At 45.7% G+C, this 22518-nt stretch overlaps 2 protein-coding genes across 11 annotated transcripts in view; one reads left to right on the plus strand and one right to left on the minus strand.

Moving 5' to 3' along the window:
* Nucleotides 1–22518, plus strand: part of NPY5R (neuropeptide Y receptor Y5) — a 172421-nt gene that overhangs the window by 143694 nt on the left and 6209 nt on the right. Inside the window, exons 3-4 of one of the 6 annotated variants that reach the window (XR_016211471.1) lie at nt 2686–2755; nt 13302–14564. The gene's annotated coding sequence lies outside the window, so the exon portion shown is untranslated. Of the gene's footprint in view, nt 1–2678; nt 2756–13301; nt 14565–21579; nt 22065–22518 lie in introns of those variants that run through there. The other 5 variants (XM_051831647.3, XM_089301737.1, XM_008273474.5 and 2 more) reach the window with 5 other exon arrangements.
* On the minus strand, nt 82–22483 carry NPY1R (neuropeptide Y receptor Y1). Of its 5 annotated transcripts, none has more exons than XM_017350126.4 (3): nt 22316–22483; nt 2182–3031; nt 82–2082 (listed from the first exon to the last, which is right to left on the minus strand). In XM_017350126.4, exons 2-3 carry the CDS (start codon nt 2878–2880, stop codon nt 1630–1632), a joined length of 1152 nt encoding a protein of 383 aa, XP_017205615.2. In that variant the 5' UTR covers nt 2881–3031; nt 22316–22483; the 3' UTR covers nt 82–1629.

Consider the following 22518-nt stretch of genomic DNA (forward strand, 5'->3'; position numbering starts at 1 on the left):
ATTAGTAAGCAGATACAGGAGGCAGTGAGTGACGGGAAAGTCACAAGACAACATAAATGAAATGAAGAGGGACACGAGAGATTGCTCAGAAAAAGCAAAACAATTTTAATGAGTGTGTCTGCCCTTCTAAAACAAACACATTTAATACTTTGTCATATAATACACTGAAGATACATACACCTTGTTCTTCAAAATCTCTTTTCTCCAAGTGACTCTCAGGCTCAATTGTGATTACAAGATACATGAAATTAAGTATACTAACATGACACAACTACTCAGTACTCTAACTAGTGTGTGGTTTATGAAACTCCACAAGTCACACAGTGTTTACAAGTTAACATGGGATACAAGAACTCCTTATGTATTTATCCCTGCTACCCAGAGTAAACATTCTTTTCACATTGTCCCTTGCTGTCCTCTGCTTTGAAAGATGGACAATGGAAGTTAAAAGTGACTTACTATATAGGCACTGCTGAATGGAAAATACATTTTGTGTTTCTATATATTGTAAGCTGGAAATGCCTTTTGAAAGACATGTTTATGTCAGAAAGCTTGACGAACACTGAACAGTCTGTAAAGAATGAAAACACCTTGCCCATCCATTCAGATGGATATAGTTCAACTATCTGCAGCAATATTAATTTAAGTACTAAATTCTGATCACTCTGAAATGCTTTGGTTATCAGGTACCAAAAGAGTTTTGAAGTGAGAGAACTGCTTTCTCCCTTTATTCTTTTTTTTTAAAGATTTACTTATTTATTTCAAAGAGTTACACAGCGAGAGGAGAGGCAGAGAGAGAGAGAGAGAGGTCTTCCATCCGATGGTTCACTCTCCAACTGGCCGCAATGGCCAGAGCTGTGTCGATCCAAAGCCAGGAGCCAGGAGCTTCTTCCAGGTCTCCCACGCAGGTGCAGGGGCCCAAGGAATTGAGCCATCTTCTACTGCTTTCACAGTAGCAGAGAGCTGGATCGGAAGTGGAGCAGCCGGGACTAGAACCGGTGCCTATATGGGATGCCGGCACTGCAGGCCAGGGCATTAACCTGCTGCGCCACAGCACCGGCCCCTCAATTCCCTATGATATTTGCAGCTGAAGAGCATTGTCTATGCATTTTTATATTAACTTACGGTGATACTCAATTAGCAAATTTAGTGCTTTCTTAAAATAGGAAATGAAAAATGCAAATCACTCCTGAATAACTTCAGAATCCCCTTCAGCTCCAGGTGCAGAGTGCTGCATTCCGATCTCTCCACCTCTGCAGCCATAATCAGAATGGCCCCGTCTGTTAAGAGTATCACGTGGCTAATATTTCTGAAGTCAGTCAGTCCATAGTAATACTTTAAGGAAATTTCATTCCAATAAATACAGTATAAAAGTCTTTATAGTATGTGCATAAGTTCCTGAAAAGCACTTCAAGGAAATCTGGTCAAATTAATTGCCAGCAGATCCCAGAGCGTACACCTTTTGTTCCAAGTATAATCATGACAGCTTTAACAAAAGCAGTAGAAAAGCAAGACAAGAAAATATCAGCCTTTCTCAAGTCATCTTACCCCCATTCCTTGGGAGAACAGGTAATGAAAGCATGTTGCAGGTTGTGCTTGCTTTTAAACAGATGTCATGTACAAGTGGTCTCAGATTTTTTCATTATCATCATTATTGATTTTTTTAAATGCGACTGGGCTTGCTTGCTTCAAAGAAGTCTTAGAAACATCTGTGTGCATAGTGGACATGGCTATCGTCTCATAGTCATCGTCTCGGGAGCGGAAGTCACAGAAGTTGAAGAAGAACTGCAGGTCCCTCTGGAAGTTCTTGTTGAGAAATCCATAGAATATGGGGTTGACACAGGTGGAGATCATTGCCGTGAGGTGGCAGAGCAGGAACAGCAGGTTGTGGTTGCACGTGGCAATGATCTGATGGTTCCAGTCAAACACAGTGTTAAAGATGGTGAGAGGCAGCCAGCAGACGGCGAACGCTACCACGATGGAGAGCAGCATAACGTTGATCCTTTTGGTTTCACTGGACCTGTACTTGTTGTCTCTCATCTTGTCCATCATGTTGTTCCTCCTCTTTAAGCGAATGTATATCTATGAAAGAAAAGATAATGGGTTCAAATAGAACTATTCATTTTAGGAGGAGTTCTGTGCCCAGAAGGTAAAAAGGGAAATTAAGTTCAGTCTTCTTACCTTGAAGTAGCATATAAAGATAAAACACAGTGGGCCAAAATACTGCAGCACCAAGAGGAGAGTGGTGTAAGACAACCTATGAGAGTCCGATGGAAACTTATCAAAGCACACGAACTTGTCCTTGAAGGCGTCAAGCGTCACGTTCCGGAACGGCTCATCAGTCAGGACCTGATAGATCAGGAAGGGCAGGGAAGAGGCCACAGCAAGGGCCCAAATGACAGCAATGCCTATGTAAGCGTGTCTGTTGTTGGGCCGCCACCCTCGCGGGTTGATTATCAGCTGGTGTCGTTCCACAGCAATGAGAACCAGAGAAAAAATGGACACCGTGATTGAAACACATTGCACGAAAGGATTCAGCCTGCACATTGTCTCACCGAAGACCCAGTGGTCCATTAAGGTGTAGACAAATGTGAAGGGGAGACACATGATGGCCACAAGCAAGTCTGAGAAGGAGAGGTTCACGATCAGGATGTTGGTAACATTTCTCATCTCCTTCTGTTTCAGGATGATCATGATCAAAGCCAGGTTTCCCGACACCCCGAGAATGATCACAGCTCCGTAAGCCAGAGCTAAGGTAAATATGACGGCCAAGGGCAGATGACAATCATCATTTTCAAAAGCCAAAAACTGGGAGTTCCTCTCTGAAACATTATAGTGAACTGAGTGATTTTCAGCCTGTGAAAACAGCGTAGAATTCATTTTGATTGATTTGGTTGTTATATATTACTTTACAAAATTGGACAGTATGCTTCTTGCAAGCAGGTCAACCATTCAGTTTATTCTTATTCCCCATACTGGAATGCATTCATCAAAATTATTCCGAATTCTTCGTTCCCTTGAACTGAACGATCTGTAAAGAGAAAATGTCGCATTACTAATTTTACTGAGGGCAATCAAAATGAATTCTGACTCACATAACGGTTTAAAGACACAAAAATAAACACAATGTAAACCTGTAAGCATCCTTTTAAAATAGCAGAAACACTGCAAACATTTGAAAAAAAATCTAGCACTATTTTTAATTGGATTTGCTCATACATGGAGTTTCGGCAAAACACAATAGTCTATAAGTAATGAATATGTGAGTATCACGTCTGAAGTCTGACACACACAGCACTACCTTCCTAAACACTGTAAGATGTGAATATGACAAAAAACTCAATGCACCAATTAAACATAAAACATACATAGGAAACAAAGCCAAATAAGATGAAACAAAATATCTAATCTCCCTCGTGCTATAGAAATGGACGAATTAGTGTAGCAGTCAAACTGCAGGAATAACTCTACCCTATACTGGACTGCGTTGTAAGACAGACATTATTGAGCACAAGTATATTCAAAGGAGAATGATTAATGCAATAGCACATTAAAAAACTTTGTACAGGAGGGACTTTTGAAAGACTACATGATATTTAATCCAGGAAATACTTAACAGGAAGGGCACAGATGTCTCCTCATATTTCAGTGAGTGCTCTGTACAGAAAAGACAACAGGGCTTAGACTATCATAGCAAAACCACAGAAGTCAGACATAGGACAAAGGAGTGCATTTATTTTTAAAAATAATACCATTCTGAAGAACAAAAATTTAATCAAATGGAATAAACTATATTCAAAACTAGCAAGTGCTCCATACACAGAGGTTATAACAACTGCATTAAAGATCACACTTTCATTGTGTAGCAGATTTGGGCTCAAGATGCTATGGTTTTATTACTATGTCAGAAACTTTCAGAGGATTTCTAAGGTTTTTTCCATGGATCCTCCCACTGCACCAGACTGCATGCAATGCAACTCGTGGATCTAGGTTTCAGTTGTGATTTTCATTTTTCACAGCACTCTGTGCTATAACTATTCTCTCACCAACGAGAAAATCACAATGTTGAAGAAATTAAAGGCGCCCTTAAAAAAACTGATTACTAAATTAACTGTAAATTAACAGGCATTGTGCCCACAGTAAGAAACTGAATTGCATGTCTTTCTTCTTATGTGAGTACAAAAAAGAAAATCTTACAAATTTACTTCCACTGAAAGGAGGAAAAGTAATTTAATGAACAAAAATTTTATTTTCCTTTTAAGTGATGCCTTTGATGAATCTTTTCCTTTAGTGTTTTTGTTTTTCAAATGTGAGGTGTTTTTTATTGTGAAACATGACTTAGCCTTATACAAATGAAAAAAAAAGGCTGCTATAATTAAATCCAAATGAAAGTATTAACAAATGGTAATAGAATGATTTCAGGTATAAAATGTTACTGAAGATATGGCTCTTCTTACCTGCAACAACCTGCAAAGGTTCCCCAAAACTTATGTGGCAATCACACCCTTTCTCTCAAGAATTTCAAAGACAGAATGAGCAATCAGTGTCAGTGAGGGTCTGAGAACAAATGTTGAAGCAGCATGCAACAACCTGAAGAGTCTTGGGGGCATGTCTTGCTTTTTGAAGAATTCAAGGAAGTTTAGCCACCTGCTTCAGGTTAAGTACAGAAAGAGTTGACATTACTAATGCATTAGTGATGGGTTCTTCTTCATCATGAAAGTGACACCATAACGAAGTACATCTGCTCTATCTCATGGTTCCCTGTCACCAGGTGAATGAGGACCCCGTTGTGACAGGAGGGGTGGACTGCAGAGTACAGTCACATGTCAGTGATGCAGTTTCGCTCTGACAGTGGTGGTGGTAGACTGTCTCACGGTGTGGGAACATTCCAGGTGTGCGCAGTCAAAGCTACATGGAATAGACTACTACACATCCAGGATGCCTGTAAATACCATCTGTCATTAACTGGAATCTAGTAGGTGGTGCGGGAGTGTTCATTCCTCAGCCTGACACCTGAAGACAGCTACATGATGCTTCCCCTCTGCTCTTCGCTCCAATAACCCCAACACGAAGGCTGAGTATGAGCAGGCCAGTCTATTGACAGTATACCAAACAAAGCTCTGCATCTCACCCCTGCAGTTCCTCTTGTTCAGTGTTCTCTGTCTCATCCCCAGTCCAAATTCTACTTTTCAAAGCACTCTAATTAGCTCCTATCAATTTTAATATAATTTAAGGTACCCATTGTGTATACTTCATAGTACTCTGAAAATATCAGATTTATAATCAAAATTTGTCAACTAATATCGTAGATGCATGGCTAGAATAGTACATTCTTGTGTAAGCTGATGTTGACATCCAGAGTGCAATTCTATCATGCTCCTTTTGCATGTAAAATAAATGATAGTCATAATAGTTTTTCTATTAGATTGGGTATTTGGGGGAAATCTGTCATTTCTGTTAAAAGTTGTTTCTGAAAGAATAAATATCCATCCAACAGATATTTATTTAACACATATTTTATGTCAGGCAAAGTTTTAGTGGACAAGGCTTTTTTTTTTTTTTAACTGAGTTTCTGTTCTCATGCACAAAGAAAGATAAGAAAAAATAAAGTAGTGAAGATTACAGTATGCCAAATGACTGTGTGTCAGGGAGAGAATAAATCAAGGAAGGGGCACTAGCACTGTTAGGACAAAAAATTACTGGATGATAGGGGAAGGCCTTCCGTTGGCCAAGAAGGTGGTACGTGAGTTAATGCTGGAGAGTGGTGAGTAAGAAAGACATGCAGGTATCTCAGGGAAACAGCCTACGTGGAAAGAACACCTGCAAAATCCTTAAGGGTAGAGTGTGCCTATTGTGCTGAACGGCAATGGGAAGTGGGACAAATAAGAGAGAAACTGTTAGGAAGTTAACAGCAGGGCAGAGACTGGCAACCTGGACCATGCAGGGCCATTTTCTATGGGGTTGGTCTTTGCCATCCATCTGAGACAGGGAGTCGCTGCAGAGTCGTGGGTAAAAGAATGAAGTTATATGACTTTTGTTCTGAAAGCAGCACACTAGCTCTGTTTTCAACATATCCAAGGGAAAGAGAATTAGAGAGATTCATTAGGAGGCTAGCACAATCATAAAGGCGAGAGCCAATAGCACAGACGAAGGTGTCTGCAGTGGAAAGAACAATAAATTCAAATTTTATATCCACTGACTGGCTTTGCCAAAAATCAATACAGATAGGAACCCAAGCAAACACGTAACTAAATTATTGCTATGTTCGGACTACAAAGACAGCTTTCTTGCAGGTGAGTTGAGGTAAACATTCAGAAACTCTACCCTGATACCTTTTAAATTATATCGGAATAGCAGTTTTCCTACTAAGTAGAAGTTAACTTAGTTATACAGAAAATGCCAACTTTAAGCATTTGCAAGCCTCTTCTGCCTTGTGTAGTCATTCCAGTTGGGTAAAACAGGTTGCACTGGATAAAATGCGTATGTTCAGTTTACCTTAGCATAATTTCAGGAAAGAATAGCTGTCAGAAAATAACAGTACTCAGAGTTTACAGATCTCTTTGCAAAAGAAACATTTTGATACTTAGCGTTCTGATGCACATTTGTAAAATCAGCTGTGCAACTACAGACCCTGCAGAAACTGAAGCCCACTAAATGTCAGGATAGCAGGAGTGTGCATTTAGAGACAGAACAGAGATACTACCTACATAACCGGCTGGCAATGCACCCTCTTGCAAGGAGATTTTCCTTTTTCTTCTTTCCAACTAGAAGGCTGGCCTTGCGTTGCTTGCTGTTGGCAAAGGCTCTTAGCTACCTGGAAATGCAACTCTCTGGTCCTAACCTGCTCTGCGCGTGCGTGTGTGTGTGTGTGTGTGTGTGTGCACTTTGTAAATACCCAGGACGGGGTGTTTGCCTCACTAGTTTTGGAAAAGAAATGTGAGGCTCCTCACATTACAGCCTCCCAAAGTTACTGCCGGCTTATCTAAATGAGTTACATAATTCCCGTTTCCTTCCCCGCAGGGGAGGGCTGGCTGCACACACACAGCCTCAGGGCAGTAAGGAAAGGAAGGAGGCATCGGCCACACCGCAAAGCACTGGGTCTTTAGTCCTGGGAGGGAAACTGGGCTTGACAGCTTTCTGCTCTGGCTTTGCGGAGGTCCCAGCCCGGGTGCACTTGGGACCAGCCGCTCCCGCGTCTGCCTTCAAGACCTCGCAGAGACAGGCAAGCTCTGCGCTCGCCCCGAACTGTGCGCTCCCGGGAGAGTTTCGCTCTCTCCGGGGATGCAGGTGCACCTGTGAGGCGCTGAGCGATCTCAGAAATAAAAATCGTGGGATGTGGAAACACACTCCTCCCCCAGGTGTTCCCTGTGCCCCGGCAGCAACCAAGGAATGAAATGGGGTGCCTTCTGTCACAATTCCTGTCCGCTTACCCGCCTACCCCTTCCCTGTTGTGTAACTGGGCGCACCGCCCCAGTTCGCCCATTCCTCGCACTCCCACACACGCACATACTCACCCGCCGCATCCATCAGGAGCCCTCTACCCGAGACGCCAAGCGGAAAACATACAATCCAACGAGATACACACCAGCAGAGCCCAAACCCCAAGTAGGTTCTCTGTCTTGGCCCAGCCTCAGCCCTCCACACACCGGCATCTCTCGGCGTCTACGTGGAGGGGACCATCCGACACTCCCAACCCAGCCGCCTCCCCTTGCGGTCCATCCCCCTGTCTCCCAACCCCGCCAGGCTCCTTCGTGACCATCTAAACGGAGCTCAAGAGTTCGCTCCCCGGTCCAAACTCCAAAATAAGCGGACAGGGAGGGCTCGCGGTGTCCACCGGGGAGTGGCACCGGACCGGAGGGTCCAGCACCCTCGGAGGCAGCTGGACAGCACCCCGAAGGGCCGAGCCCCGGAGGGCGCGGGAGTGCGCGGCCCAGGGGCCGGCCCGGAGCTCGGGTCGCCGCCGCAGCAGGACACCTGCGCGGGCCAGGCCGCCGGTCCCCGGCCGCTCCCCGCCCGTGGACACAGCAAAAGCTCCGGTGCGGCCAGCCCCCGCCGCGCTCCCAGCGCGAGAAGAGTGAGGTGCGGAGAAGGAGGGTCGGGGCGCCCGCCCACCTCCTCGGCCTCTAGGGGACAGGGAAACTTGCACGTCCGTCAGTAAGTCCCCCGGGCGCAGGCCGTAGGGCGCGCGGGACCCGGAGCCCGCGGGAGAATCGGGAGCAGCCCGCGCCCGCTCCGCAGCGGGAGGCGAAGCCCCGGGCGCACTCCACGCCCCAACACGGCGCCGCGGAGCCAGTGCCCGGCGCTCGCATCCCTTCCGCTCCGTCTCCCATCGCTCAGCCCAGCACCGCGGGATTTCTCCAAACTCCTCTCCAACGCAGAAACTTGAAACTCACCCTCCTTCGAATGCGTCCTGTTCGGCTTTCTGCTCTTTATTTCCATGCGCGTTTATGAGAGCGGGCAGGGTGTCACCGTCCGGGGCAAGCACCGGCGGGTCTGCCGCCCGCTCAAACCCTGAAGAAGGGGGAGGTAGGAAGGGACGCCCCCTTCCAGCCGGACTCCACCTCGTCCCGGGTCACGTGGCGCCGCCCCGCGCCCCTCGCCTCCGGCGCGCGATCGTCTAGGAATTCGGGGACGGCCAGCAACCGCGCGCAAGCCGCGCACCGCTGGACGCACTCGTCCGGGCAGAGCCGCGCGAGCCCGCGTGCGTCCCGGCACGGCCCTGGACTCCGGAGCGCGGCTCGGCTTGGGCGCCGCCGGGCTGCGGCTTTGTGCGCGGGTCAGTGCCACCTTGCGGCCGAGAGGGTCTGCTGCCCAGAGTCCGGCTCCGGCGCCCAGGGTGGGCTGCCGGTGTTCCCGCGCCGCTGCGGGCTGCTGGCTTTCCTCCTGCGGCCTTCCGTGGCCCCTTGCACGCTCTGTTCCTCGGTGTGAGAGCTGGGGGAAGAGCTTTGCAAAGCCAAGGCCGCGAGCCTCGGCGGAGAGGGGCTGCCCTTTAACCTCGCTGTCTTTCCGACGCCGAAATGCGCCTCCGGGGCTGTTCCCGGCGCCCAGCGGCTTTTTCCCTGGCTTCGTTAGGGCAGCGCGACGAAGTGGAGCATTTCCCTAGTGGCCCGAAGGAGTTCGTGCTATTGCCTTAGCGCGGAAACTGCCTCGGTGCTGCAGGTCGGGCAGACACGAAGGGCCCGCGCCGAGTGCGAGGACGGCGCAAAGCCGGCTCGGGCTCAGCGCTTCGGGCTGCTAGTGGCGCGCTGATCCCCGCTGTTCCTATTCGAAAACACAGGTCACCGGGGCGTCTCTCAAAAAAAAAAAAAAAAAAAAAAATCCACGGCCGTGGATACAGAGAAAGGTTTTGGTATCAAACCACTCTGATCAGTCTCATCAGGCTAAAACAAATTAAAATTCCAAGACATATGGTATTGCTTGTGTACTGTTAAAAAAGGTGTGGGGGAGGTTCTTTTTCTCACTCGAAGGCTGGATAAACATTATTTAAACTCGAAAAAAAAAGCAAATTGATTTATGCATATCTAGATACTGACGTTCACAATCTCTGGGAAGTTCCCCCCACCCCGGAAAGCTGTCTTAAGATATTTGTTACTAGACGTATTTTTATATAGTTGGCTAGTGATTGTGTTTAACAATTAAAATGCTACGATCATGTACTAAATATAATTTGCGTGTGTAATAATATGAGTTTAGGTACTTAAGACATTCATGGAATTAAAAGATGAGTTTATCTTGATGCAAAAGATTTTGAAATCCATGCAGATGAGTGTATAGTGGCTAAACAAAGTAAAATGACAGACGGTAACACAGATAGCTCAAGGATAAAAATACACGTACAGGGGCTGGTACTGTGGCCTAGTAGGTAAAGCCTCCACCTGCAACCCTGGCATTCCATATGGGCACCAGTGCATGTCCTAGCTGCTCCACTTCAGGTCCAGGTCTCCCTAATGATGGCCTGGAAAAAGCAGCGGAAGATGGCCCAAGTGCCTGGGCCCCTGCACCCACGGGGGAGACCCAGTAGAAGCTCCTGGCTCCAGGCTTCAGCTGGGCCCAGCCCTGGCCATTGTGGTCATTTAGGGAGTGAACCAGAGGATGGAAGATCTCTTTCTTTGTTATCTGTTCTCTCCCCGCTCCCCTCTGTAACTCTGCTTTTCAAATAAATAAATGTTTAAAAAAATATATAAATATATGTATAAGGTGCAACTTAGGAATTTTAGTTCTTTTAAACAGAAATAACATTTAGGCTATTTCTCATGCCCTCTACTCTATTCCCTTAATCCACACTCTGTTCTTGGAAGTTTTTTCCCACTGTGTCAATCATCAAACTGACTATTGTGACCTGCAGCAAGAATTACAAATGCAATGATTTAGTTATCCACTAAAAGTATAGTTTAATGTAGAAACTGCTCTCTTATCAGCAAGATTTGAGAGTATAATTTGGATGGGGGTACCTTACTTTCTCTCTTTTCCAAAAACACTAGTAAAGCCATATCTGCAAGAAGATGTGAACCAATAGGCCACTGTATGTGGTTATTCAGGTTTTATGAAATGGTCCCCCTACAACAAATCTATAAAGCTACATTCTTTTTTAAAAGATTTATTTATTTATTTATTTGAAAGACAGAGTTACAGAGAGAGGTAGAGACAGAGAGATCTTCCATCTGGTTCACTCCCCAGATGGCCGAAACAGCCGGAGCTGAGCCGATCAGGAGCCAGGAGGTTCTTCTGGGTCTCCCACACCGGCGCAGGGGCCCAAGGACTAGGGCCATCTTCTACTGCTTCCCCAGGCCATAGCACAGAGCTGGATCAGAAGTGGAGCTGCCTGGTCTTGAACCAGCGCCCATATGGGATGCTGGCGCTTCAGGCCAGGGCGTTAACCCGCTGCAGCACAGCGCCGGCTTCCTAAAGCTGCATCCTTGAAATATTAATATCAAATACCAGCCTTGGAAGGATCAGTCTTCTCAAAGACTACTTTCTACACGAATTCTGAGGTCCTAAAATGAAGTTTTGAAATGCTCAGCAACAGAATTATATAATTTTCTAGCAATGTCATTTACAAAGGAATCTTTCCAGTATGTAAAACTAGAGAAATTAGGCATGCACTAATGACCAAATGCAACATAGGATCTTCTGATAACATAGTTTATGGGAGGTTTGAATCTAACAAAATAATCTGAATTCCTCAGAGGACACATGTATTAAAAGTCTCCATCCGGCCGGCGCCGCGGCTCACTAGGCTAATCCTCCGCCTAGCGGCGCCGGCACACCGGGTTCTAGTCCCGGTCGGGGCGCCGGATTCTGCCCCGGTTTCCCCTCTTCAGGCCAGCCCTCTGCTGTGGCCCAGGAGTGCAGTGGAGGATGGCCCAGGTGCTTGGGCCCTGCACCCCATGGGAGACCAGGAAAAGCACCTGGCTCCTGGCTCCTGGCTTCGGATCAGCGCGGTGCGCCGGCCGCAGCGTGCCGGCCGCGGCGGCCATTGGAGGGTGAACCAATGGCAAAGGAAGACCTTTCTCTCTGTCTCTCTCTCTCACTGTCCACTCTGCCTGTCAAAAAATAAAAAAAATAAAAAAAAATAAAAAAGTCTCCATCCGAGTTTCAGGATGATTAGCTTTTCCGCTCTGAAATGAAACGTTTCAGGCTATCCTATTTGAGATTCAGACTACATAAATCCCTACCTTTACTAGGGAGAAAGAAATTTTTCAAATTCTGTGTATTTCCTTCCAAACTTTCACAAAGCCTGATCTATAAACCATGACTAGGAGGAGTTGATGAATGACTTAGTTCCATGTTCTCTTGGGCAATAATCTTGCTCCATTGTTTACACTGAGGGATAGGATCTGCGTATTAAATCTAAGTAGATTTTAGTTTTATCATCTAAAAAGTGGAACATCTTTATGGTCTGGAACGCCCTTCAAATTCCGTGATTCAATATTTGTCTCGATAAAAGTGTGTCACTATGTTTGCTACGGGTACTTAAACACTGCGATTATTTTATTAGTCTCCTGATAAATTTATTATTCAAGAGTTACAGTTCCTTAAACAATATTGCGCCTTGAAACAGGTAAAGTAACATAAAGTATCATCCAGAAGAATCTTTGCAGGCATCCACACTACATGTGAAAACTAAAAGGTAGATAATATTGGTAAGGAAGAAATTCCACTGGGGAAGAAGCATATTAATCAGTTTCTATTGGATGAATGATACGTATCAAATTTTCCTTCTTTCTATGACTCACATACTGAATTTCTCTGAATCTGTGATGACAAAGAATGTAAAGTGCAACACATTTTATGGAAAAACATTGCTTTTTTGAAAACATAAGAAAAATGCTTCCAGTAAAGTCATAGGATGCCATCATTTGTAACTAAATCTTGGAGTATTAAAATTGTTCTTTTTGAAGAAGTCTGCATCTTAGAACCAATAAACATAGCCAGTGATAGTTTTTACAAACTTGGTCAGTATAATCAAATGGGCAGTACAATCTCTTCTTCAGTTGTCTTTTTGAGACGATTAACTAGCAGAAAGAAGGGACAATTAATTTTATTAAAACAAAGACAAGCAATTCAGTGATCTCCCTGGAGCAGAAGGTGCCAAATCAGGATATGCTCCTGATTTGAATGGGAACAAACTTCAGTATAGTTCTTCCTTCACAGGCCTCACATTTAGGGTATTTTAAAACCTGTCAAATAAGACTCTAGACTACTAGGATCTTAAAATGATTTAGTAAATATCCAAATGCTTTTCTGCAAGATTCATATTGTCAGTTTTTAGATATTCCACAAAAGTGTAACATTTTGCTACAAAAATGTGACATCATGTATTTATAACATGGAATAATGAAAAGAGCTTTACTATTACGACTGTCGTTATCTTAACAGAAATTGCTATTTCCTTCAGTATCTCCTTCCAGAGAGACAGGGTAGGAATAGCTGGTGACAAGGACAAGGGTGACATACGACCAGACCTTCCATTTCTATGACAAATGTCTCTCTGTGTTCATTTGTGCTCCCTATTCCCATGCCGTGAGCCCTCGGCTTTGATATTGGACTCTTTCACAATACTGCACTGTACTTCAGGTAGTCAGTATCAATACATCAGCGTGGGCTTTGGATGTAAAGCTGTGACAGCACAATTTTTCTCCAAGATAGGAGAAAGAGTGTACACTAAATAAGATAACAAATGGGCACAGGCAGAGGTGGAGGGAAGTGTTCCTGGTTATCTACTGAAGTAAGATAACTGTCCTCTCTTCACTCCTTTGTTCAGAGTCTAACACTGCTTTTCCTTCTCCATATACAAACAGATTGACAAAGAGGACAAAAACCCCCAGGATGGGCTATGGCCAAGTCTGACTGTTCTGCAAGGTTGAGGTTGCCTGGCTGCCGCCCTCCACCAGCACAGTATGGAGGCAAAAGCAACTCGACAGCATGTATTACAGCAACTACAAATTCAAAACATAGTTGAGCCTTAAATAGTAGCCCAGAATTCTTGGACTTGGGTGACTCCCAATTCCTCTTCTCTTCTAGGTTATTTGAAACGTTTTTTCTAAAAGGGAGGGAGGGAGAGAGAGAGAGAGAATCTTCCATCTGCTGGTTCACTCTCCAGATGACTGCAACGACTTGGGCTGAGCCAGACAGAAACTCGGGAGTCTGGAACTTCATCTAAGCCTCTCACATGGGAGGCAGGGACCCAAGCACCTCTACCATCTTCCACTGCTTTCCCAGGTGCAGGAGCAGGATCAGAAGCAGAGGAGCCAGAACTCAAAATAGCACTCCAGTGTGAGATGCTGGTGCCGCAGGCAGCAACTCAACCACAACGCGAGTCCTATTTCAAAATCTCACTCCTCTCTTCCAGTCCCCTACCTGAGGTCCTCAGTGTCAGAGGACTCCTCTTTTTGCAGACAAACAAATCGACCCATTACTTACCCTCTAATCATGTCTCTCACTTTGGCAGTGGACCCTGCAACCCAACTGTGTTAGCTCCCAGGCTCTGAGGTGACTGAGCATAGCATTTTCCCAGCTAAGGCTCCAAGCACCAGAGACAGACCATCCTCACTGTGCTGTCCCACTGACCCACTCAGTCTATGACCATAAAATCAATGAGTTATTGTATTCCACTAAGTTTGGGGGATGTCTGTATACAATTAACTGAAGGTTATTAACTGAAACACATGTTCTTCAGTAGTTGACTTTTCTAGGCGCACTACTAAATAAAAATCAAAACAAAATCATACATCTCACAGTGACTCCTTTCCCCTTCTCACATCTGCTCTGGCTACCTTCTCCTTCTTGGCTGCCTTCTCCAAGAATAAGGTGCATTTTCTGTTTTCTCATTTGCTCCTCAAATAGGGTCTGCCTGGAAGTGATTCTGCACAGGACACCAATAACCAAAGACAGTGATTTGGGCTTTGTACCACTGTACTCTCTGTACCATCTTGTCTTTTAGAAATCTTTGTTTCCCAGCACTCTGGCCTCAGAATCAGCCCTTAAGGCATGCGGATCCGTTGAAAAGCCCATGAGAGTATTTCAGGCATGGAAAGCCAAGACACTCTGGGGAAAAAAAAAAACTAAATGAAAGATCTCCGTGAGTGAGAACCCAGTGGAAAGAACGGGTCATCAAAGAAGGAGGTACCTTTCTCTGAAGGGAGGAAAGAACTTCCACTTTGACCATGGCCTTGTCTAAAAATTATCAGAGTCGGTGAACTCAGGGGGCTTCCATAGCCTTGGCAGCTCATGACAAGAGCCTAGGGTGATTACTGATGCCATAAACAAGAGTGTCAATTTGTTAAGTCAACAACAGGAGTCACTTACTCCTCATGTAGGATCTTTGTCCTTAGTGTGCTGTACATTGATATTTAATGCTATAACTAGTACTCAAACAGTATTTTTCATTTTGTGTCTCTGTGTGGGAGCAAACTGTTGAAATCTTTACTTAATGTATGCTAAACTGATCTTCTGTATATAAAGAGAAACGAAAATGAATCTTGATGTGAATGGAAGGGGAGAGGGAGTGGGAAAGGGGAGGGTTGCGGGTGGGAGGGACATTATGGGGGGGAAGCCATTGTAATCCATAAGCTGTACTTTCGAAATTTATATTCATTAAATAAAAGTTAAAAGAATTAAAAAAAATAAGTATTATAAATTGCAAAAAAAAAAAAAAAAAGAAATCTTTGTTTCCTCTGATTTCATCCATTTCACCCCTCAGGCTTCTCCTTGCTCCCCTCCAGCATCTGCTGCCTCCATCTACTTCCTTGGTGTTTTTCTGCCTGGTATATCATTAAGTAAATCCTTGTGTATCAACCTAGACTGTGCCTCTTATTGTTTACATCTTCACAGCAGGCTAGCCAAAGCCTTACCAACTCAAATTCTCACACATCCAACTTCTCTAAACATAAGCCACATAAACATGGTGTTAGCCATTTAGACCTATCTATTTTTAATGGTCTACAAAACTCCACTCTACATCTGTTAACCATATATAATACAATTCATATATATTCAAGCATAAAAGGCACCAAAACTTGCTAGCCATTGGAGCTTTCTAGCCCAGAGAAGTGGTCTACTGCATGAAGTCCCCTTCTTCCTCTTGTCCCCCAAGGGCTCCTTGTTCTACCTCCCTGGTGGGTGAAGCCCTGCACTACTGCCTCTGAAGTTCTCAGGCTACCAGAGACTAGCCCTGTCATGCAGCCTTGTCCAAGTAACACCCAAGCATCTTTCATGATTCGCTCTCCACCTTTATCAACCCCCAAATCAATGAACTTAACTAGAGATCCCAATCTTAATCATCTTTTTGTCATTCATAATGCATAATTATACCCTTCAGCATTAATTACCCTTGTACACTCATAACACCAAATCTCTATTGAAAGCACCAATCCCCATCAGGTTTCCTGGTCAAGTGTGCTTCTGGGCTCCTGGGGCTGATCCCAGCATCGTCATCCCTTTCCCTCAGCCAGAACTAAAGACTCTTCCCAAGTATTCCCGGGACCTCTCTCACACTTTCAACTCAGAGGGTCACAGATCCCCACTGAGGTTTCTAATAAGTATCGCCCACATGTGTTCCTTCACCTCCTCCAGTCTCTACTGACTTCTCTGCTCAGTGCTCTCTGCCATCAGCTGCTTCAGCGTTCAGTTGCACTGCTCCCTACTCTCCTTCCTCTAGTTAGTCTCCACCCAGATCCCGCTGGTGGCTGGTTATTGATTGACTCATTGATTTATTCATTCATTTATTTGAAGGAGAAAAGGAGGGAGAGAAAGTACCATCCATTGGTCTCACTCCCCAAATGCTCTCTATGGCTGGAGTTGGGACAGGCCAAAGCCAAGAGACAGTATACAACAACCCAGCTCTCCTGTATGAGTGACGGGGACCCAGGTACTTGAACTGAAGTTCAAGCAATGCCCTTTTAAACCAGTACTTTTCAATATGTCCCTCTACCGCACACATTGAGTCATGCTGAACCGTCTGCCCCTTCTGTTACACTCTTTCTCCTCCTTGCCATTGCCCCACCCCTCACTTCCCCACTCCCTCTTATCAAACCCTCAAAATGCAGACCAAGTATCTTCCCAACTATAAGGCCCTGTCATATATCTGCACTTTCCATACTCCCCAGGCTTGCATTCTCCTTTATAACCCTGTAACACTCTAGGTTTATTTCTAATATAGAACTTAACAAATCATATTGCTACTAATTATTTGCACTGATGTGCACCATGGCCTCTTGAAGGTAGTGACTATTTTTTTTGAAGATTTATTTATTTATTTGAAAATCAGAGTTACACAGAGAGAGGAGAGGCAGAGAGAGAGAGAGAGAGAGAGAGAAAGAGAGGTCTTCCATCCAATGGTTCACTCCCCTATTGGCCGCAACAGCCGGAGCTGAGTCCATCTGAAGCCAGGAGCCAGGAGCTTCTTCCAGGTCTCCCACGTGGGTACTGGGGCCCAAGTCTTGGGCCATCTTCCACTGCTTTCCCAGGCCATAGCAGAGAGCTGGATTGGAAGTGGAGCAGCCGGGTCTTGAACCAGCGCCCATATGGGATGCCGGCACTTCAGGCCAGGGCATTAACCTGCTGCACCACAGTGCCGGCCCCGGTAGTGACTATTTTTCATCTTCTTAAACTTGAAACTTTGAATAATATTTGCCATATCATAAAATACTAAAAAAAAGTCTTGTTGAAAGATGGAAAAACTTGGAATAGGCTAGGACTACAAAAATTTTGCACATTATAAGTCAAGCCTGCTTGTTCTCCTCAACCATTTAAAAGAAAAAGAAAAAACACTTATCTTTGTATGATGATGGATCACTGCTATTTTATGTCCACAGGTTTCATGTGTAGTTTGCTTACTACTTAACTCCTCATGATTTTTCTCATTTTTTTTAAATTTTCTCGTATGACGATTCTGTTTTCACTGTTAGGTGTAAGCTTGAATAATGGATCCCCCTGCCTTTGAAAATACTTTAATATCTACTAAGGGAAAGATCTCATTTTTTTCTACCTGACAAACAACAGACTGTTAAAGCCCGATTGGGGTTGATGTTTCAGGTAGCTTGGGATGCCCTCATCCTATATCAGACTGCCTGGGCTGCAGTCTCTGCTCCACTCCTGATTCCACACCGTGGGAGGCATCAGGTGATGGCTCAAGTACTTGTACATCTGCCATCCACATGGGACACCTTGATTCAATTCCTGGCTCCTGGCTTCAGCAGCTGCAAGCATTTAAGGAGTGAACCAACAGATGGCAGATGCCTGTCTCTTTATCTTTCAAATTAAATAGGTCAATCAATTAATCAAATGTTAAAAATAATTTGTAATTAATAATAGGCTAATCCTCTGCCTGTGGCGCCGGCACACTGGGTTCTAGTCCCGGTCGAGGCGCCGGATTCTGTCCCGGTTGCTCCTCTTCCAGGCCAGCTCTCTGCTGTGGCCCGGGAGTGCGGTGGAGGATGGTCCAAGTGCTTGGGCCCTGCACCCACATAGGAGACCAGGAGAAGCACCTGGCTCCTGGCTTTAGATCAGCGCGGTGCGCCGGCCGCAGCGCCCATTGGAAGGTAAACCAACGGTTCTCTGTCTCTCTCTCTCTCTCACTGTCCACTCTGCCTGTCAAAAAATAATAATAATAATAATTTCTTTAGATATTTATTTGTTTGATTTATCAGACTTACAGTGGCAGAGAGAGACAGAGAGATTTCCATCCCCAAGTGGTTTCGATGGCCAGGGCTGAGCCAGGCCCAGGCCAGGAGCCAGGAGGTTCACGCAGGTCTCCCACGTGGATGGCAGGGACCCAAGCAGTTGGACCATCTTCCACTGCTTTTCCCAGGCTATTAGCCTAGAGCTGGCTTGAAAGTGGAGCATCCAAGAATAAGAACAGGCCCCCATATGAATATCTGCATTGCAGGCAGCAACTTTACCCACTACTCCACAACACTGGCCACTAAATATAATTTTTAAAAACTGAATTACTTATGAGAATTGTTAGACTAGCAACATAGTGGCAGGCAATTTTGAAGAGTGCATCACTCAGTCATGTCAACTTTTGATTCTGGGCTTATGCTTTGAACAATTCTCAACATTCTTTCTAAAGACTATTCAAAACAAACCAACATACCAAAAATAAATGAATAAACTGTTCTCTTTCATTTCCATCTAAATATAGTAAGCTTATATTTAGGCTTATAACTAGATTTAAAATATTAACCAGGAAAATTCGATAGGAAGTGGTATCTCATCTTTTAAAAACAGGATTAAAGGATATGTACTAACACCACATTTTGAGAGGAGTTTTGATGTGCAAAAAGAAAGAATTCTATGGCCCATCTACAGGTTTATGTGAGAAAAAGCATCCAAAGGAATCCATGTTTTCATCCTTTATGTAGATTTTATGCTGCAAAACTTAAAAATAATACAATTAGATAAAAAATGATTTGCTGATATGCATGGCACCTACAGTTTTTTTAAAACAAAGAATTAAATATAATTACATAGCTATTACTAGCTACAGGTAAGAGAATGTGCCAGTAATAGTGTGGAACATTATCAACAATATTTCTTTCTTTTTCTTTTCCTTTTTTTTTCTTTAATCTGCTATGGAGAGGAGCAACCCTGTCTTTATCAAACTTTTCTGATACAAAAATGCTGTTGCCAAGGTCTGCGCTGTGGTGCAGCCAGTTAAAGCCACAGCTTGCAGCACCGGCATCCTAAATGGGTTCTACTTTCCATCCAGCTCCCTGCTAATGCATCTGGGAAAGCAGTGGAGAATGACCCAAGTACTTGGGCCCTGCCACCCACATGGGAACCCACAGGAAGCTCTAGGCTCCTGGATTCAGTTAGGCCCAGCTCCAGCCATTGTGGCCATTCAGGGAGTGGACCAGCAAATAGAAGATATCTCTCTCTTTCTCCCCCTCCCGCCTTTACTTCCCCTCCTCTCTGCCCCCCACCCTGTCCACCTTTCAAATAAAATAAATAAATCTTTAAAAAATGTTTTTGATAGACGCAGAAATGGCCCTTTCTACAACTTTTCAGCATTTCAGATTTAAATCTACCATGATAGAAAATGTGGAAAAAGAAACATTTACTCTTAATTAATACAACAAAAATCCTCAGAGTATAAAAATGTATAGAATAAAATAATACTATTTTCTCTAGTTCACCCCTGTTATTCCTGTAACCACAAATCATTTGAGGTGTTACTACAGCATCCCAGTAACTCTCTTCCACAAAGGGTGGCTGTTATTATTATTATTATTATTGTTATTAAAATGCAGCAATTATTTGAGGGAAACAACCATGTTCCTTAGCACAGTGTTACCCCAGGCATGTCAGAGAGAGTATTACTCAATAATTTGCCTTAGGAAAGCCCAGATGCTTCTTAACTTTCACCTCTACAGATAAATGTTCTTTCATAAACGATAACAAATCATGAAAACTGGGAAACAGTGAGTTTAATATTATAACATGTATAAGATCCCACTTAATTTCCCAAATGGGCATTTATGAATAATGAGTTGGAAAGATAGCTAGAGCCAAGGTGGACGTTACCATTTCTGTTCCCAGGGTGGGACTCTTCCTGCTTGAGTGTTACTTCATAACAGAAACAGAATAATCTGTTATGTTAATGATCTACAAAGAGTGATGATGATCAGTGTGGAATCCCTCCTGGGAAATCTGAAGATGAAATCATGCTTATCTAGATCATCTTCTTTATGTAGCATGTTTTTGAAAATTTCAAATTGACAATGTCTTCAAAACAAAGGATTCCTAGGAATTCGTGCACTTCATGTATCCTTACTGCATTGTGCAATGTATATTTCAAAAAGAATTTTTCTTGTTTTTAAGCTTGTGTGTTTGTGGATGCAGTGGGATGGGAAGTGGCTACATCCGTGGCTTTGTCTCAATAACATGGTGGCCTTTTATTTTTGATTCTTTGATAACAACAGTCACTTCAACATAAGATTCATCATCAAGAGGCAAAAGTGGTGGAAAAGAAAAAAAGATGAAATGCACCTTGTATTTTTAAAATGCAAGAGTTTGTAGTATAAACTACAAGCTTCTAAAGGAGTTATCATGAAGGGATTCCTTGGGAAGCTGTTGAGAGTCAGTGTGTATGCGAAAGGTGTGTGTTGTGGCTTTGCAAGGGATGGAAAGACACACATTCATATGACAGTCCATTGACTGTCCAGAGATTAGAGTTGAGAAAGTCTAAAGAACCAAGCCCTTGGTCTCTCAAGGTTATCCCTTCTTAACATGCCCACCTATTCGCTCCCTCACTGCAGAATCCCACAGTGCCTGTCCTGTTAAGCTTAGAATAAAACAGACACAGCATTTACTTGAGGCATTTAGAGTTTTTTGGACGACTCTCCAGTGGATGATGGTAGGACAAGCTACACAAATCCCTCCGAGTGCTGAAAGGGGGCTCACAAATCTGTGACTGGCTTCTGGGGTAGCAGCTAGCCATTGCTGTCCCAGTCATTAACCTTTCAAGTCACCTCGCTCCCAAGGGACACATTCCTGAGTGTAGAGCACGCCAGTCCCAGGGGATTGTCTGCACTCAGCAAGTGGCGATGTGACTTTCAGAGAATTCAGGGAGCACACTCTTGCTTGTGGCACAGACCTCTGCCCACTCTTTTCACTCTTCTGCGCCTCTCCCTCCCTCTCCCTGTCTACCCCTCTCTCCCCTCCCTCCCTCCCTCATACACACACACACACACACACACACACTGACACACACACAAGCACACAAACTCAAGTGCCTGCCAACTATTGGTTAGCTAAAAATAAAGCAAACCTGAGCAACACAGATGTGACAACACTGGGGATGGAAATCACGTTGGGGATTGGGAGGAAAGGGGTGTGTGTGTGTGTGTGTGTGTTCCACCTAGCACAACTCTCTGTGCCCCTCGCCTTGTCTTCCTTACTAATGCAGCCCTGAGAAGCGCCGACTGCGGTCCATGCCCACTCCCAGCCCCACTCCTCCTCCTCCTCCTCCTCCTCCTCCTCCTCCTCCTCCTCCTCCTCCTCCGCGAAGCACCTCCGCCTACTCCCTCCCTCGTGGCCCACCTCCCAGCCTACAGCTCTTCCTCACTTCAAAAGGGGCAAAGAAGGGCAGTGTTGCGTTTTGTTTGGAGGGATCCTTTATCTTTTTGCTTTTTCTTGGCGGCTCTTCCCCGCGTAGCTTAGGCACCCGGAGAGCCACCCACCCCCTTAGCAGTTGGAGACCGAGGTCGCCCCCCGCGGCCGGGGTCAGGACCTGCACCGAGGCCAGGGTGACAGGCGGCATCCTGGGGCCCTGTAGCCTCTCCCTACGGCCCCCAAGCAGCCAGGCAGGGACTGGGGAGTCCCCGGCCCCGAGCCTGGGGAGAAGCTGGCGCGGAGCAGGCGCCCTGGCGGGTCTCGGGGGTCCCCGGAGCAGTCACGTGCTCCCGAGGCGCCTCTAAAACCCTGCGGCTCCCTGCCCCCTCCTCCCCACCGCCACCTTCAGGTCCTGCTCCTGCCGCCGCCGCCGCCGCCGCCGCCACAGCCACTCCTGGGTGCAGAGAGATCGCTCGGCGCGTTCCCCGGAGCCGAGGCGCCCCGAGGTACGGGCTTCAGCCCCCTACCCCCTCGTCGCCTCCCCGCGCGGGCTGGGCTGCACCGAGGGGCTGGGGCCCGCCGGGGCCGGGGCGCTGTCGGGGCTCCCAGGGGCGCGGGGCGAGAAGCCGAGGACAGCGCCCCTGGGGACGTGGGGGTTAGGGCAGCGGAACTGGCCGTGGTCACGCTCGAGCAGCGAGCGGGGAAGGGATTTCTCTGAATGCCTGGGACCCAGCAGGTCCCTCCATCCCCAACTCACCCAGGGTGGAGCGGGATGGAGGCTGTCCCGGGTCGGCGCGGGAGCCTCGTCCGGAGGCTGGGGAGCAGCGACGGGCAAGGCGACGCCCGTGGCCAGGGGCGGCCCAGGCGGGGGAGGCTGTCCGGCGCTCAGCCCCGGCGGGGACCCGGCGAGGCCCGAGAAGCCCCCGCGGGCGCCCCTCGTGTCAGCCGACCGCGCCGGCG

The sequence above is a fragment of the Oryctolagus cuniculus genome, chromosome 8 (genome assembly GCF_051225735.1).
Source record: "Oryctolagus cuniculus isolate XC-2025 breed Fujian yellow rabbit chromosome 8, ASM5122573v1, whole genome shotgun sequence".
NCBI lineage: Eukaryota > Metazoa > Chordata > Mammalia > Lagomorpha > Leporidae > Oryctolagus > Oryctolagus cuniculus.